Source organism: Natator depressus, chromosome 6, assembly GCF_965152275.1.
Source record: "Natator depressus isolate rNatDep1 chromosome 6, rNatDep2.hap1, whole genome shotgun sequence".
NCBI lineage: Eukaryota > Metazoa > Chordata > Testudines > Cheloniidae > Natator > Natator depressus.
In genome coordinates, this window is record NC_134239.1 from 51143211 (window position 1) to 51165255 (window position 22045).

The following is a 22045-nucleotide window of genomic DNA, read 5'->3' on the forward strand; positions in this document are numbered from 1 at the left end:
ACCCAGGCCCATAGAAATTAAATAACTTCCCCTAAATTACACAGGGACAGTGTGGCAGACCTGGGAATCATAACCTAATTTTTTAAGTCCCAGTTTAGTGCCTTAACCACAAGACCATCCTCTCTCTTGTCCTTGTCATTTTGTTTGCCTGTCTCCTCTGCTCCTTTCTCCCAAATCTCTCTTCCTTTTCCCTTTTCTCCTCACCTCTTCTCTTTGTCACACAGCTCCTCTACAGATAAGAGTAGTTTCTTCTCCATGCCCATTATTCCCTATGTCTTTGCACAGCCTTCTATGTAGGATGCCTCCTCGTCTGCCTGACTTGGTGGCAATGTTCCCAGGATACACAGCATTACACGAACTACAGAAAACCTGTGTTACATAACTCAGACAAGAGAGCTGAGTAACATACCTGTCTTTTAAAATAACGCTGGCCACAAAAGTTAATTGCATGGTTACTGTGAAATAACACAAACTATTTTGTGGTAATCACACAGTAATTCCATTAGCAATGACAGTAATTATATGGGTTAACACAAGTTAACACATTAAATGCTTCCGTGCTGTCTTCCAATAACCTCGTAATTCACTGGTGTGCCAATTGTGCTGGACAAAGTTAAACAACACACATTAAAGCCCACGCTATGGTGCCATGAAGGAGCCACTATTACAGCTTCCACAAATGTTAGTAACAATGTTATAATTATTTCACTAATATAACAATATGAAAAGCAGAACAGAATCAGTATGTCTTATGCTGCAAACTCAGGGTCACTCCACTCAAGCACTGATGCAGGGATGAGGGGAGTCAACCCTCAACTCAGGGCCCTGCAGCTCTTCCTGGAGAGTTTAGTCCCAGAACTGTAAACCAGTCGATAAGGCATGTGCCAACCCAATCAAACACACGTGAAGAAATCAAAGGGAGATAGCTGAGAGAGAATTTTTTGCTCTTAAGGGCTAATAAGAGCACCCAGCTAACATTTAGAATTTAGATTGTCAAAACCATCTTGTGTCACCCTGCTTAGAACTGAGTACCATCATCATATAGTTCCAGAGCAAAGTTCACAATATACCTTAAACTGTGCAAGCATAAACAATTGGCCAACACGAGTTTCTTTCTCATACTCCAAGACAACCTTTCTCTTGATAAAGAAAAGCCAGGTTTGCAGCCTAGTGACATTCTCTTATAGCTATAGACTTGTAACACCCTAACTACAATGGACTTATGCTGAAAAGATGAGCTGAAATACCCTTCGCACTTGGTATGAGCTAAAGAATGTTATAACATTTATAACCTCTGGGTTTTGTTATTGGTGGAAGAATGGATGCTAAAAAACCTAAAATGCTAACAAGACTCTGCAAGGCTGGGAGTATTCAGACTTGGGTGGGTGCCCCAGAGAAGGAGGAGGAGGAGGAGGATGGAGAATGAAGGAATCTGACTTACATCCAAAGATAGAGTTCAACTAATCTTTCCTTCATTCCTTCTGATTAATTGTGGTTAATGATTTGCAAAATGCCCTAGACATCAGACATTCTGTTGCACTGAGTGACAAAAAGAAAACAGAAAAGAAGAAGAGAAAGGGAAAAAACAAAACATCAAAATTTCAAAAAAATTTTTTTTTTCAAAATTCACATATTTTAAGTGTTCAGGTTTGATTAAAAAATACCCACAAACATTTAAAAAACCTAATAGCTTTATGTAAACATTTTTGGTTTAAAAATAAGGCAATTTTTTCATTTTAAAATGAGTTTTGAATTAATATTGACCAGCTCTACTACCAGCAGATGTTAACAGCCATGCTTAGATGTGGGCTGGGATAACTGGGTCCCAGTCTAATCGGACCTTTAATTATCACCAGCACCTTGAATTTAAGGCTTTATCTACATAGAAGTGTTGCATCAAGTATAAACTGAGGTATGAACTTAAGATGATACAGTTAAACCTGGGCAAATCCCAGTGTGGATACTCCCATTTCAGTATCAGAGTGGCTTTTATCAGTTTAACTTAATTCAATTGGGAACGAGTTTAAGGCCTTGTCTAGATGGGAGAGATTTGCCAGTTATACAGGTATATACCTCTCTTATTCCAATGTAAAAGTAGCGTTTTTTAAATTAGTTTTCCCAAGAGACATAATCTAAACTGAAAGAGAGCATTCACATGGTAGGGTTATACGTGTAAATCAATATCACTTCAAATCCACACCTTAGTTTATATGAAAAAGATTGCCTGTGTAAACAAGGCTTAAGTTGTTTGTAATGATGCTTGCATTTGATATCAGCTCTGTTGGCATTTTCTAGGCCAGTGGTTTTCAACCTGTGGTTCACAGACCCTGGGGTGGGGTCTACAGACTACGTCGAAAGTTTCCACGAAAGGTGACTATGAAAATAAAGTTTCAGATGCCAGAAAAGGCATTCCGTTTTTCTATTCAAACAAAAGTTTGTGAATACCCACACCTACAGGTCAAAACTCAGAAGCGGTGTCGTTATTATAGAAGCCCACAGTTTAACACCCTTTCTCACGCTGCATCAAATTCCATGCCAAGCATGTGCAACATTTATAGTTAAATTCTGTTCAGTCAGTTTTCAGTCTAAGACTTCTATGATAGGGGTCCACGGCCTACAGGTTGAATTTCCAAAGGGATCTGCACCTTCATTCAAAATTTTTTATGAAATGAAAAAAGGTTGAAAACCACTGCTCTAGGCTCATTCTAAGATAAAGCTGCAGTGAAATTGCTGCTCGGAAACTGATGGAGTGGAGCACTCAGGGTGATCAGTAACAACACTGTCTGCAAGGAGTTCACTACACCTGGCATTCTGTCAATATCAGTCAGTGATGGGCCTCCATTATTAATGGAAAATTGGAGGGAATTATTATCCCATATTGAAGCACAAAGATGACATTTCAATCTACTACTGAGCCTTAACAGCGACGGGCACAGTGCTCTTTTCAATATTAAATGGTTGGGGAACAACCTTTGGAAATGTTCCTACAGCAACACCCACCCTTCATGGGAAAGGGATTATCCATGCAAATTTCAGGGAGTATGTACTGAGGTTACTAATTTGAAAAATGAAGGATTTGCCAAGGTAAATGACTAATTAAATCCTCTGTGTCCTGGGACAGAAAGAAGAGCTGGATAAGAATAATTTGTAAGCAGCAGAGACATAAACTTGTAACCCAGGAGAACCGGATGTTATAAAGGTTTGGTTGTTTAGATTTGTTTTAAAAACATCTATTCACAGTGCCTAAAAGGTGCATTCACCCCTGTGCAGAAAGCCAAATCAAGGCCTTCAGTTTTTGAAACCTCAAAACAGAGCTTTGGTGGATCACAAGCAGTGCAAATAATGGTGCTGGCCCTCTGGACAGGAGTGAATTCCACCCCAAGGGTGAGATCCTGGGCCTCATCTCAAGGAAGGTGCTGGAACAATTTGTGTTTTTTGGGGGGGAGTGCTGAGAACCCCCACTGTAAACCTTGTATATGATGGAAACCACTTCAAGCCAGGGGGTGCATAGCAACCCTAGCGCCAGCACCTATGTCCCCTTTCTTCCCTTGAACATGCTGAAATAAATTGCTTGTTGTCTTAACGTTTTTCTCTTCCCTCACTTTGGTTTCATAAATTATTCTCTTTTCATTCTATGGCTCAGAGCTTCAGTAAGTCATTGAACTCTTCGATGTATACTGGAATTCTTAATTTTCAAGGTGTGACAGGTGTTTCAAAAGTTATTGTAACCTCAACATTAAGGCACAAAATAAAACTATGACCCAGCAAAATGCTGTGGCTTGAATTCCAACCTGTGAGGTAAGTAAAGTACCAGAGTGATTTAATTTTATTGTGTAAATTAAATTGCACTCACTGTAAAGTTGAACTTAAAATAACTCTTTTAAAAATTGCTGTAAATAATGACTTAACCAGGAGAAGTTGGAACCTGTTGCTGCCGAACAGACTGCTGGGTAATTTGGGGTAGAGGCGGTGGATAAAGACAACATTTTAATATGTTTAAAGAAATTACACCTTAGGCTTGGCTTTGGCTTTGTCCTGGCATCAAACTGATTTGATCTCTTGGGTTTTCCCAAGATCTTCCCAGTCTGTGATTAGGCAAATAATCCTCTAATGTTAGTGATTCATTAACAGGAAATTAGTCTTAGATCTATGCATACTCTCATGCAACCAAGGGGACCTTTGCTTGCTAAACCCTGAATGAGGTATCTGATGCAAAGAAGGAATTTTAACCATTAAAATGCTGACAGTTACAACCAACCAAATAAGAGGGCACGATCCAATATATTATAACTCATAGAAGGGAGAAATTTTATTGCCCAACTCTGACACTCCCTGGTTTGAAAGTTCAGCAACTATCAACCGTCATTCAGTTCACATTCTATCTGGAGAAAGTGTGAAACAAGGACTAGAGAGAAAATAAATCCAATAGCAAAACAGGGTAAAAATGGAGATGAGACCAGAAGACAAATTCTAATGAAAAAATAAACACACGAATCTGTGTAATAAACAGGTTGTGGATTACTCACACATACATGCAAACATGTTGCAAGGGTAGAATTTCCCAGAGCTGTACAAAAGAGTGGGTTGGGGATAGTCTAGGGTGTTTGGAGGGAGCAACTTGGAGAATGTGAATTTGGGAGTAATCTGTTTGGAGATTGCAAGGTGGGGAAGGCTGTCATCCCTCTGGGGGCAGAGTGACGGCTGTGACGGATGGCCTGTGGTATAGGCTAGTTGTGGTAAAATGTGTATCTATGGGTGGAGAAGTAAAGCTTAGCTTTTCATTTTTTTGATTTTGTGTCAAGTATATTTATGGGAGGCAGCCTTTGCTATTAAACAACTAAATGTTTTGTGCATGGGTCTCTCTTTTTTTTTTTTTTTTTTAAACTGTTTAAGCATTTGTTAGCCTGGGATTTGCCTGCAGCCATCACTCTAAAATCCTCGGTTTACAGAACTGAGGCACATAGAGATAAAGGCTAGGAATTTCAGAGGAGCCTAAGGAAGTAGCTAGCTCTGATTAGATTTCAGTGAGATTTAAGCACCCAACTCTTTCAGGCTCTCTTTAAATCTCTGACCCAAAGTGACCTGCCTAAAGTCATACCTCAGCAATAGAATCCAGACTTCCAGTTTGGCGCTTTATCTAAAAAACCATTCTGTCCTCCCAACCACAAGTGAACTCCATTTCTAATTACCTGATTTTTGCTAATGATAATATTCTGTTGGTTTGAGGCATACTTAGAGAAGATGGAACTTATGCTATACGTTTAAGCTCTTGTAGAACTGGTTTCTGAAGATTAAAGTCTGTAATTTTATATGTGCCAGGTGTGAGAAACTTGCTTGGATTGTAGCATGATCTCTTACAGTTAAGGAAAACAATGGGTCTTTGTAATTGCTGTCTGACCAATTTGAAACAATGTCATTCATCACTGCTTCATATCTAGACAAATTTTCCCATTCTGCTTTTTGTATTTTACACCATCTGATCACTATTCCTTCCGATTGTGGTCTAGCAGAAGCAAAAGAATTGACACAAGAGACGTGGAAAAACTCACGACAGTTCAGCTCACGATTCATTAAAATGGAATTCCTGGTTTTGTTTTGAACAAACCTCAAAACTCTAAAACCCAGCTGAAGTTACTTTCATCTGTTCAGAATGCTTTGCAGTTTCAGTTTAATTGGCAACACAATCCAGAACTAAATTATTTATTTTAGGTTTTGTTACAAAAATCCAGCACAGCTCCACAGCCTATATTTGTATGCAGTGTAAGTCTAGTTGGTCTGATATTCTGCCTTAGGCACAGGAAAAAACATCTCTTCATATCCCCCTTCCTGTAGTGTGTAGTAGCCAATTGTCCAATATTACTCCAAAGGAAGGAATGATTCCTTCCTAACCTCTGCTAGCCACATTGAGTTTAGGTGCTGAAGTAGTAGGACTGCTAACTTTCTTTACCCACAAGTTTGTAAGATGTAAAGTTCTTTACATCAAGTTTGAATGTGGCCTCTTATGGCAACAATTTGGATAAGCAAGCGTTAAAAGCAAGATAGCACTATTTGAATCTAATAATGTACGAAGAGGGCAGTGACTTATCCACAGATGCCTTTTTTTTTTTTTTTTTTTTTTAAAAAACAGAGGGGCAAGAGAGGCATTTACTTTGAAAACGTTACGGTAGCTTGCTTGGCTGCTACACACTCCCTTTTTATATAACTGAGTCTGGTAAATTTCTCTGGTTGAAAGAAATTGGGGAATATAGCAGTGGGGGAAAAAAAGCAAAACAATGGCAGAAAACTAAACATTCCTTGACTATGGTACAAACACGGAGCATCGTATTTCTTCATCAACATTTTTCAGAAGTAGATTAGTGTTCAACGGACAGTAGTGGAGACACAATCCTCCGTTTATTAGGGTACAGCATCAATGCACACTTCCCCATACTGTTCTCCCCCATTACCAAAGCGAGTGTGCCTCGCTGACATGGAGGTAACACCTGCAGGGTGGTTCAGTCTTCATGCCAATTTAACAGCTAGCCCCTCCATTGAGACTGCTATTGGTGGCAAATGCAGTAGTGTTTTCTTGGTGATGTGATTTTCCACAGGAAGAGAATCAAAACCAATTCACTTAACAGAAGCTGCCAAAAAGCAAACACGTAAGGATTTCAGAGAAAGGCTTCCGGTCCTGTTACCAATTTTCCTATGTTGCTCCTTCTGTCCTTTTAGGTTTTGACTTTTTAAAATGAAGGTTGAGGTGTCAGAGGAAATGTAATGCAAGATCAATTAACATAATAGAGTACTTATGGTAAATAATTATGAAGCTAATGTGGATTACAGGCATATCATTAAATATGACAAGTTTTTGCATTTTGCCAACTTCTGCCTTCTGAAAACCAAATGGGATGTTTTTTGAAAAACTAACCAGTATGAAGTAACATCTGATTTTCATTTATAATTAGTAGTTTATATGATCCACCAGTAATAGATAGGTTAGCATTTTGTACATAACACGAGCTGGTGATACTAAACTCAGATAATCAGTTAGAATTGTGAAGGTGATCAAACACTTGCTGCAAATGTACAAAAACACCTTAGTCAAACAAGTACAGTAGACATAGGGCAATAGTTTTAAGAATGCTTAGTGCCTTAGGTCCAGATCCTCAAAAGGTATTTAGAGTTCTAACTCAGTCCTGACTAGATGATGGACCAGTCAGAAAAAGGGTGATAACTGCTGTTCTATTGGGACTAAATCTTCTATTATTATGAAGAAAATCTCTCAGCTGGACTCAGAATAAAATGAGAGTACAGGGAGTTCAAAGGCTAGAAGGGACAATTGTGATCATTTAGCCTGACCTGTATAACAGGCCATGAAACTTCTGCACAATAATTTCTTTTGAACTAGAGCATGTCTTTAAAAAAAAATCCTATCTTGATTTAATTGGCAGTGATGGAGAATATGCCATGACCCTTGAAAAACTGTTCCAGTGGTTAGTTACCTTCACTGTTAAAAATGTATACCTTATTTCCAGTTTAAATTTGTCTAGCTTCAGCTTCCAGCCAGTTACAAAATACAGCTGGGGGTGGAGGAAGCATGTATTGAAAGAGAAAAAATTCCTATGTGGAGTTATGTTACCAGTGAAATTTTATAGAGGCAGTCTTTACACCTCTGTTAAAGAGAGGTCAAAGCAGATCAAATGTTTATTGGTTATTAACATACAAATCTTGAAGAACAAAGATGGCAAGAAAAATGCTTGTCCTTGTACCCTCTAGTCTAGTCAGTCAGTGCAGTACTAATGGAGCAAAATAGCAAGTAACTGTGGAAGCTTTTTTGTATTTGTTTTAAACATCAGTACTGTACAATGATATAACTATGTTCCACTAGGATTGTAAATGCTAGGCTTGAAAACCTTTTTTTATTAATTCAATACTAACAGGAATTCACTTTTAAAGAGATAGTGCAGTTTAGAGAAGGTATCAGAGGTCACCATCAGCTATCAGATTGTAAACAGAAACTACCTGTAGTTGGATTGAAACATCAGCAATGAATCTGTTTGCTAGCATATCTCTGGGGTGATAACAGCACTAAGGAAGACAGAAGCTGCTTAACATCTTTCAAATATATAGCATCTTAAATACAAAGATCTTGACACTGTTTACACACGTTAATCGGTGCTACAACAGGAGCAGAGCATGATTAGAGCAGAGAGATTACATGACCGGTCAAAAATCACACAGTGAGTCAGAAGGACACAGGAGTTCTTATTCTCAGTCTCTGCTGCAACCCACAGATCATCACTCTGACTGCTGCAGTGAATGCTCCCCACCAAAAACCAAATGTCCGGTACTGAGAAATACATCTAGTGATGAGAAAAATTAGCCAAGAAAATACAGATGCTACGGTAGCTCAGCTAGTGGATCAATAATGACACATTTGACACAGAATATGTGAACAATGATGTAGAAAAAGGTCACCACACTGTTGGTAATCACCACTGGAAGGTTGGAAGGGCAAACTTGGTTAACAGTGGCACAGGCCTATGCATCACACAGGACAAAGCTCCACCCAAACCCATCAGTTTGACAGTAAAAAGTACTGAATACGACTTTGCTGGGTGCTCAAATTGGGTAAAAAAGCATGAATAATAGGGGGAAAAAATCACAGTAAGGCAAGTCTGAACTAGGAACTAGAGCACCTACGCGGGAAAGTGGGAGTAAGCCCTATACAATGGGTTTGATCAGATCCCTGTATTAACTGTTCACTTTCAAAATTCCTCTCCTTCAACTTCACTTGAAAACATGGTTCTTGTTAAAAAATATAGTTTCATTTTAATTGAGTAAATTTGCTCAGAACTGAAGACATGGAGTTCAGTAGATACAATACAGAATGGGTGTATATATGAAATAATAGAAATAACGAAGTCTAAGCCACAAAAGACAAGTAACTGAAAAGGAAATAGGGGTCCAAAAACAATAGAAGAAGAAGTCAAGTAGGAAATAGCCCATTAGCTTTTCAGTCATATTTGGGGAGAAAAGATGAAATCCATCGTCAGTGAAAAAGAAAAGTGGCACTACTTTGATGAAATGCAGGGAAAGGGAGCTTGGTTGGCTACATTACCAGCAGAATTTTGTTTTCTTAAGGTAGAGGGTGAATTATAGGGAAAACAGAAATAATTCAAGCTGCAATCACTCATACTCAGTGCAATGGCTGTGTTCTTCCTAAATAGTGTAAGGAATCCAAGACCAGCCAAATTTGGTCACTGGTAGAAAGTGGGAAATGAAAGACAAAACCGAGGCTTTCCTCACTGAATTTTGCTGAAGAAAATTCGTGTGAGGAGGTCATTTTAGGCCATTTCTACACTAGCGAGCTTACAGTGGCAGAACTGTACTGATGCAGCTGCACCATTGTAAGATCGTTCATGTAGTCGCTCTATACCAAAAGGAGAGAGCCCTCCCATCAAAACAATAAAACCACCTCAACAAGTGACAGTAGTTATGTCAGCGGGAGAAGCTCTCCTGCGACATAGTGCTGTGCACACTACCACTTATGCCAGCAAAACTTTTGTTGCTCAGGGGTATTTTTCCACACCTCTGAGTGATGTAAGTTTTGCCAAAATAAGTGGTAGTTTAGACATGGCCTTAAACTCCATCCCTCAGAGATAGATGGGGTCTATCTAAACATTCACCAGTACTGCAGTTCTTTCAAGGAACTTATTCAAGAAGGGGCAGGATAGCGGAATTTGAAGGGATGAAAGATTAACTACTTCCTGGTGAAAGTACTTGAATTCTTCCAAGGAGGGAACAGTATATTGTCCTACAAAATGTATAGTGGGTAATGTTCCTCGCAATTAAGTCATTCCTAACTAAAAATGCCTATTTGCAGACCTTTGGTCACATCACAAAGTCCAATGCAAAGCTTGATCAAGACAGAACATCATATTTGTTGGATAAGTTCAGCACACCACAATTTATTTCTAAGCAGACCTGGGAGAACAATTGCATAAGGTCACAAGAGAGACAAAAAAAGGAGATAATTTCTCCTTACCCTAAAAGGCAAACCTGACTGTCGACATTATGGCACACATAATCAATATAATAAAGGAGTCAGCTGATCTTTTTCATAGAACAAAGTAAAATTTATTTCTATATACTGTAGCTCTTGATTTACAGAGGTATCCAAGGAGACATAATTACTCAATCTGATCAGACCATTAGCCCATCCAAACTGATACCCTGCTTCCAACACTGGCCATTCCCCAATATGGTGGAAGAAGATATTAAAATGCATTATTATGGAATACTGTATTTCAGTGAATAATGTACTTTTTGACCCTCATGGCATTGTTTATATCCGGAATCATGACATTTGATGAAATTTTACCATGGTTAATTATGGTCATAAAGACATTTATCAAGATGTTTTAAAATTCTAATGGTCTTTAACAAGATCTTATTGAAAGTGAATTCCTTTGTGAAGGAAAAATTAAGACAGAATATCAGTCTTGTAGTAATTCATTCCCAAGGGCAAGCTATAGAATTGTTAGCTTTTTCTTCGTTCAGAAGAGAACCTAAGTTAGCAGAGGATTCCAAGGCCATCAGTTATAGGCTTTATTAAAAAACAACAACATTAACATAACACTCAGGAACAAATTAGTAGTTCAACTGGTGCTTCAGGCTTCATATCTAATTTTTGAATTCTGCAATTTTTTAAAAAAAGTATCCAGTCCAGTGGTATAGATTCTGTCAACTGATACTGAAATTTTCAACTTGAGTGGCTACAGACAACTATCAACAGAACCACCATGGGTCATTAGTCCTGCAGAAATTATGAACCACAGTCCAGCACACAGCTAAATATTTAGAAGCAGAGCTAGAAAAAATGCAATATCTCACAGCAATATAAAAGAGACATCACAATTAAAATATATTAATCCTTCATCGAATATGGTGCCTAGTATCTTTTTCCAGTATATACTTAACAGAAAATAGAGACTGAACTGTTGCCCACATCACCTCTACATCTTCATTACCCTTTTTATTGACCTTCAAAAATAGATGTCCAAGTCTGACCAAACCAAAACCCTCTTTTTTGAGAGAAAGTGCAGGCAATATGATGGCAATAATAATAATAATTAATAAATAAAAATCATTTCAATACAAAGAGAAGTTGCAGAAGAAAATAAAAAAGTTAAATTATAGTAAAAGATTATATCAGTGTGTATTTGTCATAAACCTCCACCTAAGGTTTTCCACACCAAACCCACCACCCTACAAAATAATAATAATAAAATTATATGATTGTGAAGTTATAAACAGAAAGCTGCAAGAGCAAAAAAAGTATTTAATTTTTTTTTTCATTGGCAGGTGGAGCATTTCAGAAACTTACAATTGAAGTGAGAAAATCAAAGTGATTTCTGGAAGATATTCATCCACAGCAATCTAAAAAAAACCTCTCCCTCCTTTTCTTCCAAACCATCTCATAGTCAAAAATAACTAGTAGAATCCACCTGTCAAATGAGTGGAATAGCGCCCCCCTCTGGCTTGGGCCACGTGCAGGGGAATCTGAGAGTTGCGTAGTGGATTAGGAACACCCAAACCTGCGTGGGAGAAGCAGGACAAAGGCAAAGATATTCTAAACAAGTTATTAAAGTAGAATAAATAGTCAAAGGGATCTTAATACTAATATGTGAAACCACTAATTAGATTAGAAAGGGTTTTGTTCAAATTTAGGCTCTGGAATCTTTGAAGATCGCTCTGATTTTCAGGAACAGGCATCTTTGGGTCGGTTCCTTACAATATGTGCTAACTGCTTATCCTCAGCATCTGCTCCACCTTGCATTTTGCTGTGATGCTGGGAGTATCTTTCCCAAACCCGAAGAAGAGCTCTGTGTGGCTCAACAGCTTGTCTTTCTCACACAAAAAGAAGTTGCTCTAATAAAAGATATTACCTCACCTGCCTCATCTCACTAGCATCCTGGGACCAACACGGCTACTACATTGCACAATTGTAGTGTAGACCTCTGTGCTCGGGCTGAAGCCTGGGCTCTAGGACCCAGCAAGGTGGGAGGGTCCCAGAGCTTGGGCTGCAGCCCTAGCCCTGAAGTCTACACTGCAATTAGACAGCCCCATGAGTCAGAGTTAGCTGGCATGGGCCAACCACAGATGTCTGCAGTGTAGACATACCCTAAGTGCTATAATCAGTTTTTGCTCAGATACTATTTTGGACATTTTTCTCTTTCAATTAAATACAGTGCTATATTGATTTTAATAAAACCACTGATTCTAGAAAAATTACAAACTACCTAAATATTGATGCTGGATGCTGCATAAAAATATAGAAGTGGGTTTATCCAAGACTGTCTTTGTGTCTGGCTTACTTGGTCCCTCAATCTCTGACTTTAAGTTTAACTAACTCTTCTCAATACAGATATTATTCTGAGTATATACATATAAATCCAGGTCACCTAAATGGACATTGTCCAGCAAGGCGAGTATGGGTGGTGGTGTTGTTTTCTAGGGATTAGGAGAGTCAGAGGAGCAGATACTCACTCAAGGTTATTTACACTGCACAATAGTGTCAGGTGACCATCAAGGGCAATCTAGCCTAGTAGTCAGAGTGAGCGTTAGACCTGAGGGTCGGAACAGACGTCGGGAACGAAGGTTAGGGTCAAAGCTGGAGTCAGTAGTCAGAAGCTGGAGCCAAGGGTCATGCTGGAGGTCAGGAGCTAGACACCAGAGCTAAGGATCAAGCCAGAGGGCAGGAACTGGATACCGTAGCCAGAGGTCAAGCCAGAGTCAGTAGTAAGAAGCCAGAGCCATGGGTCAAGCTGGAGGTCAGGAGCTAAATACCAGAGCTGACAGTTAAGCCAGGAGTCAGTAGTCAGAAGCCGGAGCCTAAGGTCAAGCCAGAGCTCAAGAACTGCAGCAAACAGGGTAGCAGGCAAGCAGGTTCAAGCCAAGGGTAAGACAGAGACAAGGCTGGGTGCAAGGCAAGAGCAGCAGGAACAAGGTAACATAGGAGCAGGCACAATGGTGGGAATGAGCGTTGAACAGCCAGTAAGCTGCTGCTGGCTTAAGAGCCAGCCTGCTGGCCCCTCCAAACTAGCTCTGCTGCAGGCCCTGTTCCTGAGAGAGAGAGAGAGAGATGGGAGGCACAACTGACTGTACAATTAGCCTACGTGTACTATATGCTGCTGTATCAAAGTCAGGCACACTGAGGTGGAGTTAAGGTTTCTGCTCTGAATTCCTTTGTCTGCTTAAAACATTCAATTACTGATTTAATGTGTTTATATATTTAAACAGATACAAAAATGATAATCTGATAAAATTAAATTTCTCATAAAAACTAACTAAGACAGTTCAGCTATTATTAAGCAGTGATTTTTTGGCAACAGGGAGCCAAATCCACTGTAGTTTTCCTGTCCAAGGTACACAAGTGACACACCATGCGCACTGAAATTAATCAAATGACATTCAACAATTGCTACTGAAGGAAAAAAAAACCAAGCCCGAAAGAAGGATTGCTATGCACGACCCTGATCCTGCAGTCAAGGTGTGCACCTGGGCATAGGGGTCTGCCTGCACAGATCAGCTTGCAGGATTGGGGGCTACGTTTCCTCCACTTGCTGTTATTATTCACCTTTTGACAGACATAAAGCATGCTCTACTACATGCAGGAGAAGGGCATTCAATTATAAATGCTTGAAGGTTGACAAATAAATTTCCACTTTTTGCACTGCAATTTTGGGTGGGTGGGGGTATAGAACTGTGTTGTAGTAGTTTATACAATCCCGTTTTCTTCAGCTGGATGTTTTGCAGGATTTAGTCCATGCTGCTTCATCTGTACTGCGATATCGAACAGGTAATCATAACATTCGCACCTTCAGTAAAAAGAGAACAGGAGAAATGTGGAGTTGGGAAGCATCCTTAGGAAGCTGCACATGTTTAAAAAGCGAACATTTTTCTTCTATACACTGACCATTGATAGCACAGTGGTCAGGCAGCACACTCCCGCTATCACTTTATTGCAATAGTCACTCCACCTCCACGGTAAAGTCTCTGGTGGGGGCGGATTAGCAAGGCCTCTGTGGTGCTCAGGGTTTGTGCTGCACAGCTCTCCGCTGGCAGGTGGGGAAATGGACTCTCGTTAAACAGCCCATCATGTGTGGCTGTAGGCTGAGGCTGTTGAGGAGGATACTGCAAGGGGCCCATGTAAGCAACTTGGAGATCTTCCCCAGAAGCTGATGTGTATGTGGGAATCTGGACTATCTGTTCCCACAGGTTGGCAAACTGGGCAATGATGGCTCTTCCAGATGCCAATGGCTGCTCCATAACCATGAGGAAACAAGTCTAAGTTTCCTCTCCAACGGCCTATATAAACTCCACCAAAATCAATCAGAGTCTTTATATGCAGATTGTCAGAGGAATGATCACAGATTCTGTTTTCCCACATGAAAAGAAGTTGTCAAGAACCCTGTAGACTGGGACAATTGTCACTGGTGGTGTGAGCCAAGAGAGTGAAGTATCAACTGTGGCTGGGATGCATATGCAGTGATTCTACCTCCATTAATATTTCAGGGCTACTATGGCAACAGATATGACCTTCTTTAAATTGCACTCACATTGTTTTGGCTTTTTCCCACGTTTCTCCCCACACGTAAACTCCATGACGTCTGACCAATACAGCACAAGAGTCTGGGTATTCATTCATTGCATGTGCCATTCGTTCCTTGAGATCCTTCTCCTCTGGTGTGTTCTCAACGATGGGGACCACTAACTTATCATCATATCTAAACAGAAAATGAGGTATTATTGCAATTAAAAACCAATGCTTTCTGAAGTGTTTTCTATCAGGAGACTACTCTGTTCCTGCTCTTACATGGCATGGATGATATCAGTTCTTTTCCACATCTAAGAGCCATCGTCCTAAGCTTTCCCCAATCAAGGAGGTTCTCCCTTCATTATTTGCAGAGGATTTGGTAACATCTTTAACAGTGATTCTCAAACTCTTTCATCTTGTGAACAATGCTATGCTATACATCCTCTCAAGGACACTTCCGGTCCCAAACCTGATCCAACATCTTCTCTATGAAAGCTATAGTGCTGGGTTACACTACTCTGGGAATACTTGAACCGTATTCAGGACAAAAGAAAATAAAAATACTTTAATGCACTTCGTGTAACTGCTTGCTTACATATCATTATTTTGTATCCGCTGTTTATTCTCTCTCCTTGGATTTAGGAATTTACTTTTCTCAGCACTAAATCTCCTTTCATTGCCTGCCCTTACTGCTTTCATCAATATGAGTCACTTAGCAGTTTTGGTCTGTCCTCTTCTGCGCTGGTTATCCCTCCAATATTGGCAACATCTACTAACTTGATCATGGCTGAATTTATTTAAAAAAAAACACTTAATAAAGAAAGATATGAAGCAGCCACTTAGGATTAAAATGTCTAAATTTGGTTGGTCTAAAAAAGACTTTGGAAACCCTGACAGAGTCCTGATCAAGGTAGAAGTAAGTGTCAGTGCTTGAAGAATTAAAGATGTTTCTCTGTTGTGACAGAGTCCTCAGTGGGATACGTGCAATCTGCAACAATAGTTTGAGAACCACTGCACTATAGGTAAGATGCTGCATGCTGTTCAGTGGAACTTGCACAACAGGGTGTAGCAAAGAGAGACCAGGATATTTGGCGTTGTTTGAACCTTAATTAATATTTGCAGAAACTTGTTTAAATAGATATAATAAATCTCTAGTTCAAATTCAGATTCACCATTAAGATCATACAGGTATTTTTTAAATAGTTGGTGGGAGAACATCTTCAAAAAAGATGGAGCCACATTATAGATAAGAAGCAATGCTGAAAGTAGTAAATCTAGTATTAGATGTGTTTATTCATAGAAAGAGAGAAAATCTGATTCTATACAGAATCTTTCATGCTGAAGGCATCCCAAAGCACTCTACAGTCTAATGAATGAAACAACTGTAGCAATGTTTGTGAGCTCACCTACTACTCACATACAGCGTGGAAATTAAAACAAGCGCTGAAGTGTTGGCTAGGAGTTAGGACAGACAACTGGGAGCAACATGTCCTAAGTTCTAGTCCCAGCTCTGCCACCGTCTGAGTGAATTTAGACAAGTCACAACACTTCTCTGTGCCTTCTTCTATAAAACCACTTACCAGCTTCACAAGGTTGTTTGTGAGAATTAAGGTCTATAAAACACCTTGAGATTTTTAGATGGTATGCACGTGCTAAGTATTAATTTATTATTGAGAGAAAAATAGAGAGAGACCAGGCTCATGCTACTCTTTTTTAAAGATGGCCTGGGATAACTGACGGTTGGGGATTTTCAAAACTGTTTATGAGTGGCTAGCATCGACTTAAGGAGCGGTGCACTGTAGGTAGCTATCCCACAGTCTCCGCTGCCCACTGGAATTCTGGGTTAAGCTCCCAATGCCTGATGGGGCAAAAACATTGTCGAGAGTGGTTTTGCGTACATGTCGTCAGTCGCCGCTCCCTCCCTCAAAGCAACAGCAGACAATCGTTTCGCGCCTTTTTTCTTGGGTTACAAGACGCCATACGACGGCAAGCATGGAGCCCGCTCAGCTCACCGCTGCTGTTGTGAGCACTGTAAACACCTCACGCATTATCCTGGAGTATGTGCAGAACCGGGCTAAGAGACACCAGCATGAGGACGATTGTGATGAGGACATGGAAAAAGACGTTCCTGAAAGCACAGGCTGTGGCAATTGGGACATCATGGCGGCAGTGGGGCTGGTTGATACAGTGGAATGCCAATTCTGGGCCCGGCAAACAAGCACAGACTGGTGGGACCACAGGTATGGGATGATTCACAGTGGCTGCAAAACTTTCGCATGTGTAAGGCCACTTTCCTTGAACTTTGAGAGTTGCTTTCCCCCGCGCTGAAGTGCAGGAATACCAAGATGAGAGCTGTCCTGACAGTTCAGAAGTGAATGGCGATAGCCCTGTGGAAGCTTGCAGCGCCTGACTGCTAGCGGTGAGTCGGGAATCAATTTGGAGTGGGCAAGTCTACTGTGGGGACTGCTGTGATCCAAGTAGCCAGTGCAATCACTGATGTTCTGCTACGAAGGGAGTGACTCTGGGAAATGTGCAGGTCTTAGTGGATGGCTTTGCTGCAACTGGGTTCCGTAACTGTGGTGGGGTGATAGACGGAACACATATCCCTATCTTGGCACCGGACCTCCTTGCCAACCAATACATAAACCACAAGGGGTACTTCTCAATGGTGCTGCAAACACTGGTGGATCACAAGGGACGTTTCACCGACATCAGTGTGGGATGGCTAGGAAAGGTGCATGACCCTTGCATCTTTAGGAACTCCAGGCTGTTCGAGCAGTTGCAAGAAGGGACTTACTTCCCAGACCAGAAAATTACAATTGGGGATGTTGAAATGCCAATAGTTATCCTTGGGGACGCAGCCTACCCCTTGCTTCCATGGCTCATGAAGCCATACACAGGTAGCCTGAACAGTAGTAAGCAGTTCAACTATAGGCTGAGCAAGTGCAGAATGGTGGTAGAATGTGCTTTTGGACATTTAAAAGCTTGCTGGCGCTGTTTGCTGACTAGGTTAGACCTCAGCGCAACCAACATTCCCATTGTTATTGCTGCTTGCTGTGTGCTCCATAATATCTGTGAGAGTAATGGGGAGACGTTTATGGCGGGGTGGGAGGTTTAGGCAAATCGCCTGGTGGCCAATTTTGAGCAGCCAGACACCAGGGCAATTAGAAGAGCACAGCTAGGCGCGATGCGCATCAGAGAGGCTTTGAAAACCAGTTTCATGACTGGCCAGGTTACGGTGTGACAGTTGTGTGTGCTGCTCCTTGCTGCAAACCCGCCCCCTTTGTTGATTTTAATTCCCTGTAAGCCAACCACTCTCCCCTCTTCGATCACAGCTGGCAAAGGAAATAAAGTAACTATTGTTTTGAAACCATGCATTCTTTCTTTATTAATTTAAAAAAAAAAAAAGTGAAATAACTGACAAGGGAGCCCGAGTGGGGTGGGGTGTGGGAGGAGGGAAGGACAAGGCCACATTGCTTATTGCAGCCACACTACAAATCAAAACTGTTTGAACAACAGCCTTCTGTTGCTTGGGCCATCCTCTGGAGTGGAGTGGCTGGGTGCCTGGAGTCTCCTCCCCGTGCGTTCTTGGACATCTGGGTGAGGAGGACATGGAACTTGGAGGAGGGCAGGCCATTATACAATGGATGCAGTGGGGCCTGTGCTCGTTGGCTTTCCTGCAGCTCCAACGGACGCTTCATCATGTCCGTTTGCTCCCCCATTAGCTTCACCATCTGCCTCTGTTCTTTGTGCTCACTTAGTCCTTTCCTGGCCTCTGCCACTGAATGCCTCCATGCATTAAGCTGTGCCCTATCAGTGCGGCAGGACTGCATGAGCTCGGAAAACATGTCATCGCGAGTGCGTTTTTTTTGCCTTCTAATCTGTGATAACCTCAGGGACGGAGATGATAGGGGGAGCATAGAAACATTTGCACCTGGAAAAAGGAAGAGTAAAATTTAAGATGATACATTTCTGAGAACAAAAGGGAGAGTCTTTCACAGTGAATCACGCAATTCACAGCAGACAGCACATGTGCTTTAGGTACAAGGTCGCATTTTGCCTTTTATATTGAGCGCCTGCTGGTATGGTGACATATCTCAAATGGCTGGGCAACAGAATTTGGTTTCCAGGCAGCCACGGTAAGCCTTTTGGTACGCGGGGTTGGCTTCTTATGTCTTCATAACACGTGGGAATGGTTTCAAACTGCAGCACCATCCTTTCCCATAGCAAGCACTGCTGGTTGGGTTTCACATTTAAAAGGAGGGGCTGTGGTTTTCAGGTGGATGTGCAGCACACACCTCCCCCCACCCCATCGCATGGCTACTCTCTGGGATGATCCCTTTTAGCCAAGTGCAAACAACCCAGCATGAACAGGGTCCTTTTACTGTTTCCTTACAAAAATTCCCCTACTTCAACCAGGTGACCATGAATGATATCACTCTCCTGAGGCTAACACAGAAAGATAAAGACCGAATGTTGCTTGAATGCGATCAAAACCCAGGACCATTCGCTGCCATGCTTTGTGCTGCAATGATTCAAGACACTGGCTTGGCGTGGTAAAGTGTCCTACCGTGGAGGATGAAATAAGGCAGCACTCCCCAGAAACCTTCTGCAAAGGCTTTCAGAGTACCTCCATGAGAGCTTCATGGAGATGTCCCTGGAGGATTCCCGCTCCATCCCCAGATACATTAACAGACTTTTCCAGTAGCTGTACTGGTCGCGAATGTATCCCAATTCTTCAGGGCAAATCAAACATTAAACACTATTGCTTTTAAACCCTGTACTGTAGTTTCAAATGTGCACTCACCAGAGCTGCCTCCTCCGCCTTCAGTGTCGGGGATCCTGCCTTGGGAGGGTAATGGCTCCAGGGTGATGAAAAGGTCCTGGCTGCCAGGGAGAATGGATTCACCACCTGCCTGCTGCGCATTCTCTTCCTCCTCCTCTTCCTCATCCACAAAATCCTCCTCCCTGTTGCGTGAGACTACCCCCTTGCAGGTGTCCGTGGACAGTGGTGGGGTAGTGGTAAGGTCCCCCCCTAGAATGCCATGCAGCTGATCAAAGAAGCGGCATGTATGGGGCTCTGACCCTGAGCGACCATTTGTCTCCTTTGTCTTTTGGTAGGCTTGCCTGAGCTCCTTAACTTTCATGCAGCATGGCTGTGTGTCCCTGTTGTAGCCTCTCTCCACCATGCCCTGTGTGATTTTGGCATATATATTAGCATTTCTTCTTTTTGATCGGAGTACGGCCTGCACAGATTCTTCTCCCCATGCAGCAATCAGATCCAGTGTCTCCCTTTTGGTCCATGCTGGAGCTCGTTTCCGATTCTGGGGGGACTGCATGGTCACCTGTGCTGCTGAGTGTGCAACGCCGACCAAACAGGAAATGAAATTCAAAAGTTCCCGGGGCTTTTCCTTGGTACCTGGCTAGTGCATCGGAGTTCAAAGTGCTGTCCAGAGCAGTTGGAGCACTCTGGGATAGCTCCCGGAGGCCAATACTGTCGAACTGCGTCTGCACTACCCCAAATTCGACCCAGCAAGGTCGATTTTAGCGCTACTCCCCTCGCCGGGGAGGAGTACAGAAGTCGATTTTAAGAGCCCTTTAGATTGACAGGACAGGGTTGGTTGTGTAGATGCATTCATTTTAAAATCGACCTAACATGGCTAAATTTGACTGAACCCCGCAGTGTAGACCAGAGCTCGGTCAAAGGTAAAACTTCTGCTGACTTCAGTGAGATCAGACGTAGGCCAATGATAAATATTTTGAAAATCCTATCCTTAATATTTACCTGAACAATCACCAGAAAACAATACCCAGAAACACCCCCTGAAAATTGAATTAAAAAAAAAAAAAAAAGATTTTTATACAAAATTCGAGATAATAATCCAGTGCTATCAGGTGCCTTTGCCATACATTAAAAATACAAATATTAATGCAGACAAAGGAAAGTTTTCGTGAAGTTGCCATCTTTATGTGCAGAGAACACACCCTTGTGTCAAATCCAAACTTCAATGCATTTCTACCTTCCCAAAAGTTTTTGGGGAAAATGTTAGTTACAAAATTAACACCAAGAAAGTGCAGAGGTGTATATCTTTAACATCCCGTAATTTCTCATCTTGTTGTCACACACTATCTGAAATGAGTGTGCTAGTCTCAACTCAATGCTTTGTGGGAAAGAGTCCCACAAAAAACCACCACATAAAATCTAGAATAATTCAGCACCTTCTATGGAGAAGTCAGTGACTGAGTTGTTACAGAGATCTTGTTACTTTTTATCCCTAACCATAGGGTGTTTTCTTTTCATCAGGTTAGGGTCACCCCTGAGACAGCATGTTGGAAGCTGGGGCTGCTATCTTCTCACTATATCTAGCATCAGTATTAAAAAATGGCAGCCTTTCATCTTTCATTAGTACACAGAATCACTCAAATTCGCAATAAAAGCAGCATATTGAAATGTAAGGGAAATTCATAACACTGGAAAACATTGTTCTTCCCTAGGCAGTTTAACGTTCCTCAAACTGGATTTGAGCTTTGGTCCAAGACACGCATGGTAAGTTTTATTCAAATAAGCCCCTTAGTGAATATTCCTCTGACAATTACAAATATCGCTCACTTGAATGCTGACACCACGAAAGACACTGACATTTTTGAAGATGACATTTAGCAGAAACATTGTACGCCGGATTAGTCTTGTAAATGGGAATCTACCTGTAATACCCTCCTGAAGTGCATTTCTTGATCCCTTTTATCATTTCCTGATGGGTAATTCTAAACTCACTTCCTGGATAGAGAAGGGTAGCCATGACAGCAGCTTTTGAATGAGTATGGATCACAGCTCCAGCTCCTAGGAGGAGAAGAAAAAGGGATGCCTCTGTATTTCATCTTGAAATGTGACTCCCTATCTTCCATTAAGATAAACTGACATGTGAAAATGAGTTTCAACACTTCAGCTGAACATCCTTGCTAATGGACTAGACAAGGAAAATAGTTCTTTCGAGCAACAAAAAGGTATGTTAATAAGAAGTCCTCTCTAATCTACAAAGAACAGTGAGAGTTATCTTTAGGGTGTCAGTAGCTGGTTTTAGTGCAAATTCCAGGCAAACCTTCTCCCTCATGCACCTAGTTTACATTTCCATCTGTTGAGATGACTAAAACATTTTAATTACATCACCAAAGAGCGCTGAGGTTCTAAAGAATTAAAAATTTGACTTATTTGTGGCAGAAGAGTACAAAGAAGATTCAAAGAACTCTGAAGAGAAGGAGAGTTTCTTTGATGTACAGCTATTTCTCTCTGGAGACTATAAACTGGTTCCCTGACATCACTTTCCACCACACCACAGTATAAAAAAAAAAAAAAAATGATTGAAAGGTCAAGCACAGGAATCACAAGGTATAAACCTGCAATGTTATTGAAAATTGCAAGTTCTTCTTTGGATATGCAAAGGCTCTCCATGTGCAAGTTTCCTT

At 41.2% G+C, this 22045-nt stretch overlaps 2 protein-coding genes across 6 annotated transcripts in view; both read right to left on the bottom strand.

Moving 5' to 3' along the window:
• Positions 1 to 22045, bottom strand: part of APIP (APAF1 interacting protein) — a 77839-nt gene that overhangs the window by 41022 nt on the left and 14772 nt on the right. For 3 of the 5 annotated variants that reach the window (XM_074955269.1, XM_074955271.1, XM_074955268.1), the window contains exons 5-7: positions 21287 to 21422; positions 14604 to 14771; positions 9414 to 13862 (exon numbers count right to left, since the gene is read on the bottom strand). In XM_074955269.1, the coding sequence (XP_074811370.1) occupies positions 13763 to 13862; positions 14604 to 14771; positions 21287 to 21422 (404 nt within the window). In that variant the 3' untranslated portion in view covers positions 9414 to 13762. Of the gene's footprint in view, positions 1 to 9413; positions 13863 to 14603; positions 14772 to 21286; positions 21423 to 22045 lie in introns of those variants that run through there. The other 2 variants (XR_012639899.1, XM_074955270.1) reach the window with 2 other exon arrangements.
• LOC141990037 (uncharacterized) lies at positions 17663 to 20390 on the bottom strand. Its single transcript, XM_074956988.1, has 2 exons — positions 19389 to 20390; positions 17663 to 18515 (listed from the first exon to the last, which is right to left on the bottom strand). Exons 1-2 carry the CDS (start codon positions 19918 to 19920, stop codon positions 18073 to 18075), a joined length of 975 nt encoding a protein of 324 aa, XP_074813089.1. The 5' UTR covers positions 19921 to 20390; the 3' UTR covers positions 17663 to 18072.